This window comes from Lontra canadensis, unplaced genomic scaffold, assembly GCF_010015895.1.
Source record: "Lontra canadensis isolate GAN:19392208 unplaced genomic scaffold, GSC_riverotter_1.0 scaffold9, whole genome shotgun sequence".
Taxonomy (NCBI): domain Eukaryota; kingdom Metazoa; phylum Chordata; class Mammalia; order Carnivora; family Mustelidae; genus Lontra; species Lontra canadensis.
The window spans coordinates 37803899-37820839 of NW_022631003.1; the positions used below are offsets into that span (position 1 = coordinate 37803899).

The 16941-nt window shown below is 36.9% G+C and overlaps 1 protein-coding gene across 1 annotated transcript in view; it reads right to left on the reverse strand.

Moving 5' to 3' along the window:
- Positions 1–16941, reverse strand: part of SYT10 (synaptotagmin 10) — a 71405-nt gene that overhangs the window by 2225 nt on the left and 52239 nt on the right. Inside the window, exons 4-6 of the mRNA XM_032855340.1 lie at positions 7291–7411; positions 3908–4079; positions 1037–1166 (exon numbers count right to left, since the gene is read on the reverse strand). Coding sequence (XP_032711231.1) covers positions 1037–1166; positions 3908–4079; positions 7291–7411 — 423 coding nt within the window. The remainder of the gene's footprint in view (positions 1–1036; positions 1167–3907; positions 4080–7290; positions 7412–16941) is intronic.

A 16941-nucleotide genomic window follows, 5' to 3' on the forward strand; every position in this document is an offset into this window, starting at 1 on the left:
AAGCCATTGCTTAATGCCAGAACAAGAAGCAGAACATGAACAGATCGTAGTGTATTCTTCACTTCCTATGTGGCTATCATAGCTATGCTTTTAATCGAATTTCAGGAATCTCATCATCCACCCCCATCCTTTCATCAACCTGCATTACCTCTCAATCAGGTCACACAAAAGATTTACTTTGTGCTGCCTCAAGAGTCTCCTTTGGGAGACAGTCATCTTTGGGAAAGGAAGTCATTCCATCTAGCAACACTTGGTGTATCAAGTAGACTGACAACTAACTTAAAGGCTAAAAATCCTGACAAACTGGTGTTGATACTTCTGATTAATACAACTATTAATAGTAGTTGTAGTCAGAGGTAACATTATGTCAAACTCTGTGCTAAGCACTTAAAATTTGGCATTTTATTTAGTTTTACTCTTTGAGTTTGCTACTGTTACACACTAAGAGCAGAAGTGTAGAGAGGTTAAGGAACTTGCCCAAAGTTCTCCAATATGTAGTCACACAGCAGAGCCATGCTTTGAACTCAGGTAATCTGATGTCTCAATATTTTAAAAATCCGTGAACACTTTTACTTACTGCCCTGAGTATTGGGAGATATACCTGTCCCTTTCCATAGAGGAGTCATATTAGAAAATAATACTTCTATTCAGGGATTCTAGAGAAGTTTAGGTGAGGTGGCTGTTTTCATAAATAAGCAGCAGCAAAATTCAGTTTCCAGGTGGTAAAAGATTTACTTGATTGCTCTATCACTCACTGATAGAAGTTTTCAGGCTATGTAAAGAAAATGACAGACTTGCAATTTTTATGAGCTTACTGTCCAAAGGAATATCAAACCCAAAAAATTTAGTAGTTTCTAAAATCCTACAAGGCACACAGAACTTTGAATATTGGATGAAAGATTATATGGGATGGAAGTAAGAGCAAGGTATAAACAAATAGGTGAATATATAAAATGACAGACGCATGGTAGCAGATAAATAATGTTTAAGCTGAAGAGATAAAAAAGAGAGTAGATGCCAGGGAACCACAGCATACCTCCAGCAAGGGGTGCCAGTGTGTTATTGGTTTTCGATGATAGGCCAGCATTTCATTCCAGTGGTCTCGCCCAAGACCTTCAGCATCCAGTCCTGTTCTACACACTCCTATGACTTCATTGTGTCCTACCCTACGATTTGGAGAATATCACACTTTCATTCCAACATTCAAAAATAAATGGAGTTTTGCATATCTTAGCAGAATTTTAAACATATGATTTCAACACTAGATTTTATGATAGGTTCTAAATGATTCTGCAGATTAAACTACTTTAGGTCAAATTATAAATCTTAAGTAAACAAAATTTCCTACACAGGATTGGCATTCAAATATGGATTTGTAAAAGGAGCACACACAAACCATTTTGGTTCTCTGTAACTTGAGCACATTTTACAATAAAACAGAATGACAAATGACGGCTGCTTCTTACCTATATTGTTGAATTTCCTTTTTAGAAGCAGCACTATTAACTTTAAGTGCTATAAATCAGATATTGTTTTTTTTCACAAGGCTTCATGTTTTATAACGATGCTTTGATTTCTTACCAAGAGCTCAGTACCCACTTTCTTGCATAAATGACCATATTTCATTGACTCTACATGGTAGGTCAGCATGTGTCACTGCTTGTACTACAATTAAACAGGGCAGGGCTATCTTCAGCACTATGAATTTGATTTACTACTGCAGAGTACCGGAGCATAGTGCACAACATTCCTATTTTCTACTCCTGTTTTCACAGCAACAAATCAAAATAACAGTGATACTTAATATTTTTGAGAGCTTATTATGAGCCATACACTTATAAGTCACTTAATTTTCACACTATGATCGTGAGTATCATTATCATCATCTCATTTTATGGAAAAAGAAACTAAATACCCAGAAGTTAAGGGACCTGGTAGTACACAGTAAGAAGTAGAGGCAGGATCTGAATCCAGACAGTTGACTCAAGTGTGCACGTGCTAAGTTGCTTCTTAAGAGTGGAATGTAATTTTTTTTTTTAAAGATTTTATTTATTTATTTGACAGACAGAGATCACAAGTAGGCAGAGCAGCAGGCAGAGAGAGAGGGGGAAGCAGGCTCCCCGCTGAGCAGAGAGCCCGATGTGGGGCTCGATCCCAGGACCCTGGGATCATGACCTGAGCCAAAGGCAGAGGCTTAACCAACTGAGCCACCCAGGCGCCCCAAGAGTGGAATGTAATTTAAAGATATTTCTATAGGGTTCTTTTTTAAAATTTTATTTTTATTTTTATTATTTATTTTTATTTTTTTTTATAAAACATACAATGTATTTTTAGCCCCAGGGGTGCAGGTCTGTGAATCACCAGGTTTACACACTTCACAGCACTCACCACAGCACACACACACACCCAATGTCCATAATATATTAGGGTTCTTTTGATAGACATCTCTAAGGAGACTTTTGAGATTATCTTAGAACATTTCTTTATTTTCTTCCTGTCATTGATGTAGATTTGAATGTTTACTATCATGTTTCTTCCATATGAAGTTTCCCAAACAAGCATATTTTTAGGAATAATTTTTTAAATCTTTCTCTTCTATATATTGTCAAGATCTATTTCCCTAAAATTGTCTGCATGACTAATACTTTGTTTTATCTACCTGCAATCACTGTGAAAAGCAACAGGAATAATTTTTTGGAAAGTAGAACAGAGGTTTCTGATGAAAACACTGCGACAATTTTTGAGTTTTTTGACTAATTCAAGACTTTTCTCTCTCTAAATAGTGACAGCTTTTTCCCCCCTTAAAGTGTGATATAAACTAATTGCAAATAGATGGTATAAATCATTTTACTTTTTAGTGCTTCATTTTCTAACTCCGAGCCAGAGGATAGCGTATTAATTTCTCTAGCTTATAGGGTCCTGTTACTACTATTTTCATGATACTATAAAATGGAGCACTCCTTTTGAGTACATTAGAACAAAATAAACATAGCAGGACACTATCTATATGCTAATTTTGTAGGTTAAACATGTAGTATTCCTTTCCAAAAGGTTTATAAATATAAAAAGCAAAACAATACGAAGAAGTATATAGCAAGGGCCAAATAACAGATATGAACCTTTAGTGGGACATGAGTTCAGAGAGAGAAGAGGTTGGGATGCTGAGAAAGACACAGAAGGGGTAACTGGAGCAGGGCTGTGAAGCCTGGGTGGAATGAGATACACAGAGCAGGATAACATTTCAGACAAAGCAAGTATGTGAGAGCAAAGCTGGAGCTGAAGCAGGAAGAAAGAGCAGAGCTGCACTTGGGAGTTTGTAATTTATTTTATGAAAGAATTGACGTAAAAACTGAGCTGAAAGAAAAACCCACAAAGCACATTTTAAGATTGATACGAAGGCATCAAGGCTGTGTCCCTATGGCCATTATTCACCTTCCACTCTTAATACTCACTGTTAATGGCTCTGTATTAGGCTAATGTTTTACAAATGGGAAAAGTGAATCCCAAAGAGATTACAAAAATTTGCCCTTTCACACAACCAGTTAATGATAGAGCTAGGAGAAGAATTAGGATATGCACATTCCAGCCTAGTTGGGAAAACAGACTCCATTGATTGCAATTTCTGTTGTTACTGTAAAGAGATGTCACAATCATGCTTTCTGTAATGGATTCCACATGACTTCTGCACCACTCTTTCCCCAGCCCCAGGTGTCCTGTCCTTCAACTTAAGAATGGCTTCTTATGGAAAAGAAAAAAAGAAATAGTATAACATGGGAAAAATGAATTTTGAATGAATAATTTTTTCCTCTTCCATTTCAAATTGAAACTGTTGGAACAGTAAATAACCTGGAAAGTTGAATTTGCTCTGCATATGCCTCTTCAGTGAGTGAGAAATACATGTACATACCTATCGTAATCCATGACCGCGATGGAGAGGCTGACCTGGTCCACATTCTCTGGAGGGATATCAAAAATAATGGCCTCATTGTATACAGGGTTTAGAGTATTTTTCTTTGTAGTTGTTTTCCTCTTTTTTAGTCTTCGACCCTCGCACATCAGAGACACTTTGACATAAGGATCTAAGGATGGTAAGGTAATTTCATTAAAACAAAGGTAGTAGTACAAAGTATAAATAAAACTGTAGTTAACTGTTACTAAATAAGAAAAATGACATATTAAGCCTTTTAGTATTATCAGTTTTAAATTGAAATGACTTATTTAGAGGCAATAGACTAACACTTTCTTTTCAATGTAGGAATTTATCTTGAATGAGCCAAAAAATCATTAACTTTATCTGTTTTTAATACAACAGAGAAAACCTACTGATCTATCAAGAGCCAGTCCAGAACTATAATATGTCTTCTAGTCACAGCTATTTGAGGACACATTTTGTTAAAAGTGATTTCTAGGGCACCTGGGTGGCTCAGTCATTAACCATCTGCATTTGGCTCAGGTCATGATTCCAGGGTTCTGGGATCTAGCCCTGCATGAGCTACCATTCAGTGGGAAGCCTGCTTCTCCCTCCCCCACTCCCCCTGCTTGTGCTCCCTCTCTGTGTGTCTCTCTCTGTCAAATAAATAAATAAAATCTTAAAAAAGAAAAAGTGATTTCTAGGGAATATAACCCTAACAAGTAAGTATAATTGCCTTAGTTATAAATTATAAATTTATAATTATAAATTACAATATATATAATTATAAATTACAATATATATAATTATAAATTATAATTGTAAAAGTTAATTTCCTTCAAAATAATTTAGGATAAGACTACTAAAATTTGTGAAAGAGTAACATTGTATCTAGTTGTGTGTGTGTGTGTGTGTGTGTGTAAGCACAATGAGTAGAAGTTAGAATTTTCCTCAGTTGTGGGAAGGGTACTAAAATAAGAAGTTTCATTTTAGTGTCATAGTGTTGGTATTTGATAAGCGGCTCAGGCAGAAGAAATAAATGATCACTACAAATATATTAAATACATTGTGTTTAATTGTATACTATAGTATATAATAAAAAAGGTAATATTTGGTTTAAAGATGTTCTCAAGGAAGGTTCTTGAGATGACATTGTCTAAATGATGCCGACTTAAAAGGGAAAAAAATAGTGGGGGTATATTTTTATGGGACAAAGGGTCAAATAAATGTTAACAAGTTCTGCCCCCAGTTGACTGATCTCTGTTTTTACTTCTCCCACCTTGAGTAGGAAAACTGTTACAGTATTACAGAAAATTATGCAGTATGATATGAAAGTTAAAAAAAAAAGTTAAAAGCCTTACTTTTGTACCTTTTTACAAGAAGGAGGCATGGCTTTGAGAAGGGGTGTCGGCATTGGAGTGAGAATGCTAGTTGGTTAATCAGTATCTGCTCTATGTTTATTTATTTTTCCCCCTTTATTCTGGTGGCCCTCCAACAGCAGCACCACCACATCTTTCTCCCTTTTTTCACCAATGTCATAGTAAATCTCATTCCCTTGGAATAAGCCCAAATCATGACAGTGTAAATTTACTTGAATTTATGCCTTTTAGGCACTAGAATAATGTATCTGTATATTTCATAAGCATTTTCATCAAGAAGCAAAAATATATTTTCTGCCTAGAAATAGGATATGTAAAGGAAGACAAAGTAAAATGGCAATGTTCAATGGCTGTTTGCCATTTACTTCTCAATTTTTTAATAATAGGAAATATGTTCCAAGGAAGAAACTCACTTCTGTGATACTCTTTTCTGTATGAGGTCCCAGGCCTAGATCTCTCATTAACAATGGGAATAAGGCATGCTTTATCCTCTGCCACCCCCATCATGACACTTCTCCACTAGTGACAAGGATAATTTACTGGTTCCTTAGTTGATTCACAAACCACTTGTAAACCTCTTGTAAGAATTAATGAGGTGGTGTTCTCAGAGTATGTACTCCTCCGATGAAGACTTCATATAAACAAAAAGTAATCTTGCACTTAATTACTGCTTGATGCTGTCTGCATGTCTCAAAATTTGATCTCTTTTGATATATGGTGGAAAGAGTAGGATAAACAATAATTTGCAGGGTACACTGTTTAAATTCTTCAACACTTACTGACCCAAGAATTTTTCACCAAAATAAATGTGGAATTTACTTTCTTCCTACCTTTAACTATCAATGATGTATTGCAAATTTTTAAAAAATGAAAAATTATTCACAGAATAGTTCAAAAGTGAAGATAATTGAGAACAACTTATAATGAGAAGACTCCTTCCCATCTGTTCCCATAACTCTCTCTCCACCCCTTAGTTTTCCTGTGTCTGGTATTTCTTTTTGTAAATATTAACAACATAAATATATACTGTAACACTCCCCACTCTTACACAGAAAGGCACATGATACCCATATTCATTTTTGCACCTCACTTTTTAAAAATTTACTTAGTATATCGGGAGCTCTTTCTACACTAGAACTTAAGAGTTCCCTCATGCTCTTGTAATGCAAATTCAGTTTAATTTTTTGTTCTGAAGAACCACAGTTAGAGATTCCTTCCCCATGTCATCCTTTCATGTATCTCCATTACTGTTTCTTTTTTGTTTAATTTGACAAATACTTACTGACCTCCCTCTTCTATCCTGATCATTTTTTCTTCTACAGAGCTGTGCCAAAGTTCACATATGAAGCTAATACATAACCCTCCAGACTGTAGTGATATAAAGGAAAGGGTAAAGGAGCATGATGAGGCTTTACCTTTTTATCAAAATTAGCACAGAAAGAGAAATTTCCTCCAAGAACATCTTTAAGAAACTTCAACATTCCTTTACTTTATAATTTCTTTCAGTCCCTATACTTGCCCAAATTTTTATTTCGAAAGATGGTAAGAATGCAAATGCAAATGATGGTCTTGGAAACTTGTTATTTCTCTGCAGATCAGGTAAGGGAGATAAAGTCAGCCTACATGTGTTTTCATACTTGTTGGGTAATGCAAGCTTGAGGTCAAGAATCTTCTTTTATAAGCAACTGACTAGTTAGAAGTAGGGCAGTGATTAGTAAATTATGAATTTTTGAGAACTAAGTCAGTAGAGAAAGAAATAAAAATAAAAAACCAAATTTCATAGTCAATCTATTTGATAACATCTTCTAAAAATTTTTGTAATGATAATGTAAATACAAGAGGTGATTTGGAGTACTTTGTTTGACAATCTCTTTTTCCACTTGTATAATAATCCTCTATAGACAACTGAACTTAATAATTCAATAGCCATGCATAATTTTGGATACATGAAATATTTTTTATTTGGAATGTATTTGAGCCACTAGCCAATCGTGTACATACCTGATGAGCCAGTGATATCCATAGCCTTCAGATTTCTGCACTTGATGACGGTCAATGTCATACGTCCAGCAGTTGGCAAGTAACAAAGGGAGAACATGATTTCACCCAGATCTATACTTTCCTAGAATGGCAATTGGTAATGTTATCAATTTCAAACACCAGATACTGAAAACAAGATACAATTGAAGAGGTTAAATGAAAAATCACTTCAACAGGGTATGTGAATGTCATTCTAAATTGTTTTATAAAGGATGCAGATAATATTGCAAGAAAGCTGTTCTAAACAGAGTAAGAAAATCGAGTATATTCCACCTGCTCATTTGACATCTCCACTTGCGTTTTTAATAGGAATCTCAAACTTAATACAGTCAAAACCAGACTGCTGATTCCACTCATTCCCATTCATCTTCTGGAACCAATTCCTATGTCAGTCTTTCCAAAACCCAGCAAAGGATGTCATCATTCACCCAGAGGCTGGAGCCAGAGCCCAGCAGTCGCTTTTATTCTTCTCTTCCCTCACCCCTACACTTCTAACCCATGTCTTGTCTACTCTGTCTGCAAAATAGATCCCAAATTAGTGACTTCCTTTTCAGCTCTATTAATACCATTCAAGCCAGTATCACTTCCTCTCAGGATTACATTATGAGTCTCTAAAACTGATCTATCTCAGAAGCAGTCAAAGTGATCCCTTATGAAATGCAAATCAAGTTATTTCACTCTCCTGCTTAAACCCATGTAAGGGCTCACAATTATACTGGAATAAAATTCAAACTCCTGCATATTAGTGGGGTGACTATAAATCTTGGTATATCTGAGAAATTCTGGGTGTATACCCATTGTCCTGGTGTAATTAGTAAGAACATCCTGCAATTCTTAAATATGTCTTTGATTTGGACAGTGCATCACAAGGTCACACATATAAGGCCCTGTGTGATCGGGATCCTACCTGTCATTCTAACTTTATTTCTTGCTTCTCTTCTTGTCTTACTCTGATATAGACTCAAAAGCCTTTTTTTTTTTTTTTTTCCTGTTACTCAAACAAATGCAGTTTGTTCCTGCTTTTGCCTGGTGCATTTTTTTTCCCCCCTCGTATGTCTTTCTCGCTATGCAGGACTCAGTTCAAACAATATCCCCTCAGTGAGACATTCCCCCTTCCTATCCTGTGTTCACCTACTGAAGAGATCCTTCACATTTTTTTTTTGATAGCACTTATAATCATCAGTAATAATCTTTTAAGTTCTTTTTTGTTCCCCTGATTCCCATATATAAGGTCTAGGACAGCAGAGTTCTTATCTTTTTATTACTACATCCTACTGAAGTGCCTGGTACATGGCAGGCTCTCAGTGAATCTTTTTGAAGGAGTGAAAAGCTTATTAGTTCAGATGGACAAAAACTGACCCACTTTGTATCAAATATGAATTTGAACTGTCTATAGTACTCTTCCATAGCTATATTTCCTCCCCATAGCTGCATAGATGGTGAACAAATGAAAATGAGTATGAACAATGCATATTTAGGATGCTTCTCAAAGAGCTCTTTACAGGATTTAATCAAATAATTCCTGGTAAGACAATATGTGGGAGATTTAATTTGGCAGGAAATAAGTTGCTATGCACCCAGGCCCGTAGAATTAAGTTCCTCAAAATTCTTCATGACAAACTATTAACATTTATTGGACTTATCCTCACAGCTTAGATTCTGATTTATGTAATTCCTATTTCTTTATTCATGAGCTAGAAGTAGTAGAATCTGCTAATTAAGAACATAAACTTTAGAGCCAATTAAACTTGCGTTTGACTCCTACTTTCTTTCTACTTCCTAGCTGTGAGATCCTAGGAAATTTAATTAAGCTTTGAATCTCTGAAATTCATTTTCAAATGGAGGAAAATACCCACTCAACCATCGTTTTAATCATTAAATGAGATAATGTAAATAGAGTCCAAGGCATTTAACACAGCGTCTGGCATACGATGAAGGATGCTGTTTTATTCACAGCTGTATTGCCATCACACGAGCAGTACCTTATACAGAGTGGGTGCTCAGTAAGTACTAGATAAATGAAAAAAAAAATTAAGGAAAGCAGTTATTACTTTTTAAGAACTTTAGCAAAAAATGTTTTAAAATAAAGATATATCCAACTGGGTTTCTTCTGGGCTGTTGGATTGCTGCAAACCCAAAATAGTGGGCAAGATCCAACAGGAGAGGCTTGAGAAAAAACAGAAAGAGTACAACCTCCTACTGAGGATTAATTAATTAATTAATTAATTAATTATTTTTACCACCAAGCAATTACTGAGTATTATTTGCTAGGTGTGCTGGTAGGAGCCACACATACCAAGATAGATGTGGCATGCTTCTGTCCTTGAAAATCCCAGTCAAGAAGGAAAAGAGTAGGCTATAAAAGGCTAATTAAATAAGTCTGGATCCTATTTTATCTGATGATTTTCTTCCCTTTTCTCTTTCTGTCTCTTTCCCAGTGTTTCTTTAGGCTTCGTCAATAGAGTTTTCTCTGAAGTTTTCTATCTGGCAGCCACCACCCCTCCCTTTCTCTCACTGTATATTTCTCCTTCCAGGAACTATCAATAAAAGTAGGCATATTTTATCACCAGCTGGTGAAAAAATAAAGGGATCTCTTTATGAATGTAGAGAGCAGGTATCAAGTTCTATCAAGAAACGGTGGGGATGGCAATGGAGAAGCTAGGGAGGAAATAAGGGACATGATCTCAGAGATGAAATGCTTAGAGTCCAAGAGGGAATGTACCACATACAGACAAAAGAACATAGAGACATGTAACAATCATGAAACAATCTGTGGAACTAATTTTTCTACTTCTCTAGATATATCACATGTTTACTGGTTGAAACAAAGAAAGTTTACCATATTTGGTCCCATCTCTCAAAGGTCCTTTCTATCCAGCTGCAGCATAATTTTGACTATCTGTTATTAACAAGTATTGGTAAACATAAAGAAGTTAAACTGAGGAGCTGACCAAAGCACTAGCCTAAATAAATTGAAAGCAAAGAGCATGATTAAAGAACATTCCCAGGCCCTTCTGTATGTATGACAGGATAGCTGGCTTTTTGCCTATTCTGGTAGTAAGAATTCTCCTTAAATATGTGAACTCCATGAGGTCAGGAGCTTTAATGAAACTGGAATGAACTGGGTGGTAAAGATTAATGTGTATTCTGCGTGCATAATAACTGCATAAAAGTTATATACTTCATTAAACTTGATTTTTTCCTTTAGGGGTGTGAATGTGAAAGAACTGAAATTGCATACACTCTGAAAAGGGCAGAATACTCTCTAAGGTAAATACCAATATTCTATAACTTCTTAAGTCTGGAAGCAATCTAAGAGATGATTATGAGACATGAACTTAATGAAGGTAAATGGCTGTATAACCTTTAAAAAGGTCCTATAACAAATGTAACAGCAGAACTCCAGATTCTGGCTACAGTTCTGTGAGCTAGTGTGTACTAACTCTTGGTAACCCCACTGAGTCTGTCCCTGTGTTGATGGCGCAGCACCAAGGAGTGGGTTGCGTTTTAATTGCCACCTCTTATCTGCCCGAGATCACCGCTGATACACAGTCCCAACAGTCTGAACCCCTTCCTGCAGAGCAGAGAAACAGAAAATAAGTTAAAATGTCTCCGCACAAAGTTATATGGTGAAATTCTATTAAATAAGGAAACTACCTCATTTCTTACTCATTTACTATTTACTTATTCACGTACCCATTTTCTATTATTTTAGACAAAACTCTAACAAGAATGTTTACTTGGTATATCAATCTTCAGCAGGTCAAAATTCACAAGTGGAATGTGGAAATGGGGAAACTAACCAGTAGTCTGTCTGACAGCAATAAATGATAGCTAGAAAGACACTACTCATACAAGAAAAAAGCAAACATTTGAAAAAGGATAACAATCTGGAATCCTTTTGTATCAAGGGGAACTGATACTATTATCTCACTGACTTAAAAACATCATTTTACTATAGGCTTCAACAGTAATTAATATTCAAAATTATAGCTTTTGAGTTATTAAGCTTAGAAAAAATATTCTATATGTTCTGCTTAAGAAAGTAGATAAGTGTACACTATTTTTTTGGAATTATTTTTATCCAAAATCCTTGAAATGTTTGAATTGGTCATTTTGGGTTTTAGTTTCTTAAAATGAGAAAGGCTTTGTGTTTCTGAAGTTTAATTATGGAAGACCTCATTTATTTCAATTCTACATAAACACAAACTTCCCATATTAACCTTGGAAAAAACATTGTATCTTTGGGCAAATAATCACTTGAAACCTGTTTTAAGTCTAGCATAGAGTGTTCTATAAAATTTCTTTCAAGTATAAAGACTGTTCTCATACACACTAATCTATTTGGTGGAATATTTGCAGAGACAGGCTTCTGAAAAAGGTTAACACTGAGGCTGGGTCAGGGACTGTATATTTGATTTCTTCACTCTGGTTCCACAGACATAGAGCTGTGTAGAGAAAGATCATTTTCTAATACTTGGCAATAGTTAACCTCATAAATCTAGTCAAAGTTATAAAGATTTTTCCATGTACCGTCTCTCCAAGATAAAAATAAAAGTCATTGGAAAGATAAGTTGATATATAGGTAGTTGCGTTGCACATTCTATTTCAGGACTGAGCTAATAGTAAGATCGAATTATAGCAACTGAGTACAGAGCTGGAGAGGAAGCAGACTGAAGGCTTGATAACTACAGCGTGTTCTAACCAAGGGAAGAACTCCTGGAGGGCAGTAAACATCACATTAGGGTTTGAGAGCCTTAAGACATGGGACTGGCAAAGAAGAGGAATGATATTGTATGTGAGTACTATGATTAATATTTACGAATACAAGTGGCAGTTTATGTTGAGAAATAAGGAGTTTGGTGACATGTGGGAAGAGTTAAGGCTCTATGTAGTTTATTTGGTGACTCCTATGGGTAATAGGGATCCAAAGGTATTGGTAATATAAAAGAGTGGGAGCTTGGCAGAATGAAAAGGGCATGTAGGTTCCCAGATCAGAAAAGCCATAGTTAAAATCTTACATCTCCCATGTATTAGTTGGTAATGAAAATGATATTTGGAAACCATTTCTTTGTTCTGAGTAGGCTAGATTAGGATGAAAAAAGGAGGGGCTGAGGTGCCTAGGTGACACATTTGGTTGAGCATTGGACACTTGGTTTCAGCTCAGTTTGTGATCTCAGTGTCCTTAGATCTCAGAGTTGGGCTCTGCACTCAGCATGGAGTCTACTTACGACTCTCTCTCCCTTGACCCTCCCCCAACTCTTTCCCTCTCTCAAATAAATGAATAAATCTCTTAAAAAAAAAAAAGGGAGGGGCCATTAAACAGGTATGTGAAGGTGTTAGCTGAAGAAAGGTTTGAATTCAGAGATATATTAGAAAGTAAGAATCATTAAGACTTAAAAAAACCTTTAAAAAAGCAATTTGTTACCATGGTGACAGCAGTCATCACATCCACTTAGCACCCTAAATGCTGCCTGCCTTCCACATTTCCTGGTTGGTAAGAAAACGGATAGTTTTCCTCACACTGTTAAACAATGTGTTACTGGATCAAATGAGCATCTTCACTAAATTACTAGTCTTTCATTTGCCTGCTCACAAAACGAAGCTACAGTGCAATGCAGACCCAGAGTGGGTCTACTGCATTCAAACTACTAGAAGGTATCTATTTTTCTCTGACTCACATCACCCCTCCACCTGAGAAAATCATGGAATTTAACCTTGGACAATCCACTTAACCTCACTTGACCTCAGTTTCTTTGGTATAACATGAGGGTGTCCAAAGAGATGAACTAATTTATTTTCCAGCTCTAAAATTTTATAATTTTAAGCACTGGTAAAATGAGTACTAAATAGTATATATAGTTCAAGCATGTTCAGGAATATATGGATAGGCCCTTTTAACCCTCGCTTGGTATAGACCAAGCAAAGCCTCATTAGAAAGACCATAAAGGGGGTGCCTGGATGGCTCAGTGGGTTAAAGCCTCTGCTTTCGGCTCAGGTCATGGTCTCAGGGTCCTGGGATCGAGCCCCGCATTGGGCTCTCTGCTCAGCAGGGAGCCTGCTTCCTCCTCCCTCTCTCTCTGCCTGCCTCTCTGCCTACTTGTGATCTCTGTCAAATAAATAAATAAAATCTTTAAAAAAAAAAAAAAAAAGAAAGACCATAAAGGATCAACTGGTGCTAATAGCTCAATTTCAAGTTTAAGAACAAGGTCAGAGTTGATCTGTTTGGGGATGCACGGGGAAAGATCATACTGGATAGGAACATATCTGGTTCTTTCTATGAAATCTAGGAGGACTTCAGAGGTGGGTGACTTTTAATCTGAACTTTGAAGAATGACTAAAGGTAAGGAGAATTAAAAACAGAGGGGGCAGCATATAAAGAGGCTTGAGATGCAGCATGGAGGGTCCAACCATGACCAGAAGGCTGAGAGAGACCAATGACATAGGATAATTTAAATGGCAACACACTGGCTTTATTCTAAATGACCCCTCCTTGGAGTGCCTGGATGGCTCAGTTGATTCAGTGTTTCTGCCTTCTACTCAGGTCATGATCTTGGGGTCCTGGGATTGAGCTCCACATCAAGCTCCCTGCTCAATGGGGACTCTGCTTCTCCCTCTCCCTCTGATCCTCCATCCCGCTCAAGCTCCCTCTTTCTCTTAATCTCAAATTAAAAATAAATAAATAAATAAATAAATAAATAAATAAATGACCCCTCCTCAGGAATACGTAGATCAGCCCTGATTTTTATTGCAAACAGGATGAGATCCATTTTCAAGGTTATAACAATTACCTGGAAGGGTTGCATTTAAATTATAAAGGGATGATATACAAAGCTAATGTAAGTATGGATCCAGTAGGACACAGTAGATGTTGAACAAGAATAGTATTTCTTTTCTTGTTTACAACAATTTTTCTAGGGTCAGTGACTGGTATAAGTTTGATGCTCAATAAAAAAAAAAAATGTACCAAATGAATAAATCATAAAAGCATCAGGCCAGGTCATGACTTCAGTGGCAGTAGGACATCTACTGTTTGAAGGACTGAAGGCTACTCACTAACCAGAGAACAAGGGAGCAAGGACACTGTTTATGGGTGTTGTGGGCTCTGAGTGGAGGCCCCTGGAACTGTGCAAGGGCATGTCTACATATGGCAGACCTGGGAGTATAATAGTTGTAATAGTTTTGAGGCACCTAAAGATACACTAAAGGTTTGGGGATCTTAAGTAAGAGGATACTTATCTTATGGTTTTTACTGAACTTTATTTCTTCATAGATCCCAGTATTCTAGTGTGATCTTGAATTTTGTTTGCTGTAATTATATGGTGTATTGAAATTTCAGAATCAGATGTATCCTTAAGGTGTAAAAATTGCATTTTTCCTTGCACATCTGGGCATTTACACCAAACAAGCAGTCTGGGGTCTCTGGGAGGCAAAGAAGGAGTACTGATGGAATACAATTAGGAAATGTAATTAACATTAAAATCTTCTCCAGTTTCTAGCCTATTTTCTTCCTTTTCTTTCAAAGAACCACAATTTTCACACAATACTTCCTTCCTGCCCTTCCTCCTTCTCCTAGTGATTGTGATTAAACCAGATTTCACTATGTTCAATGAGGGTGGGAGAAGGAACGGGCAAAGGAGGGTTCCCCACACCGGGAACCACACAACACCTATTTAGACTCCTGGACTTTCACATATATTTTCATTATTGATTCTTTCCTACCATCTCCACTTGAAGACAGAGAAGATTGCTCACTAGGTGTCCTTTAGCAGGACCTGCTTGTATTTCTGCAGGAAAGAAAGAACACACTTTTCAGTAAGGGTATAATATTAAGCATTGTGCTTGGCCATGGAACAAAGTCCAGGGGAAACTTTGCTGAAGTCAGGCAGAAAGGGGACAGAGAACATAGCAGTGTTGGAGATGGGATGATTACAACCCCCACTGAGCAGTAAGTGATCAATAGTCACAACCCAGAGCTACCATTGCCAGTGACGCTATTTAATAGTGCCGTGTTTCTGCTCAGTGGGAAAACCATTTTCCGTTCCCAATCCCAGTGGGAAATAACTGCCTGCCAGATGACTTAGCTTTTATCCTATCGACACAGCCTCAGACTTAGCCACTAGGAGGGACAAAATACTGAGGCCATAGAGAAGAGATGAGGCCTTGGAGTAGTCTTTCATGGACTTACCAAATCAAATTTCATAACTATTGGTGTAATGAGCAGCCTGAACCAGAGGAGATAGCCCAGTGTAGACACTGGGGTAAGAGCAGTCTGGGACATAAGAAGATGATACAAATTTACTAAGAACTCTTCCCTCTGTAATGCTGACTAAGAGACACCTTAAATTTCTTGGTGAGAGGAACTGGAGACTGATTCTCAAATCTTAATCACTACTTATAGATAGTGGCATAGAAACTTGCATAGTACACTATGCAGCTCTCTTTGGAGTATTTGAAGCTTTTAAATACCTTTGTAAAATTCCTCATTAGAAATATCCCTTTCAGACACTTGGACTGGATGAACCTGGCTTCACCATTTTAGAGTCTACCTTAAATTATTTTATACAGTTTTATCCCTGCTGTGTACTGACTTGTTATGATTTCCAACTCATGTTTTCAGGCACCTGGGTGGTTCATTTGGTTAAGTGACTGCCTTCAGCTCAGGTCATGATCCTGGAATCCCAAGATTTAGTCCTGCATCAGACTCCCTGCTCAGCAGGGAGTCGTCTTCTCCCTCTGACCCTACCCCTTTCATGCTCTCTCTCTTACTCATTCTCTCTCTCTTTCTAATCAATAAATAAAATCTTAAAAACAAACAAACAAACAAACAATGTTTTGAAAGCTTGCTTTGGACAACATTGTTTGTGGTTTGGACTTGTTTTGAATAACTTATCTCAATGAAATTGTTGCGCAGTTAGATATTAAAACTTTCTTACCAAATTCTTACACATGAATAGAAGATCATTACATTATTGATATCAGAGTAATGGCAGGGTGTCCATCAAGTGATGGACCTTAAAACTTTAAAAGCCAAAATTTGACCCGTAACTTGAGAGTGTTTGGTCTGGGCAAGTCTACTCTTTGTTGATCTAAATAGCTATCTGTAGATTTTGAAACACCTACCCCTGCCATAGCCAGGCTACTCTTGGCAGTGCTGTGGAACTGTGCAGCAGTCTCAGGACAAGAAGGGACACGTGCTCCTGCCTTGGCAAATCTACTCACCCCAGGCAGCGATGCAAGCTGTGTCCCTCGAGTAAATAACCTCCGGAGCAGCCCATCTCGTCTGCAGTACTGGTCCCCTGCTAGCTACACTCTCCCAGCTCCTACTAAGCCAGCAGCTGATACCCACATTTCAGTTGGAAAGACCAACTCTACTGAGAACAAAATTGTTAAAAGGAATACCTCAACTAAATGTGGACTTTATCTCATTCATTTCCTCTTGGCCTGAAACAATAGTGTAATTAATCTATTATTGGCTTGGTATCTCTTTATTGGCATACTAAAAGACATTATCCTGTATGCTGTTTGTTTGTGGAATATGATTATACATTATAATTCCTAGAGTGAACCCATGTTAAACAAATTACTGGCAAAGACAATCTAGTCTTTGAG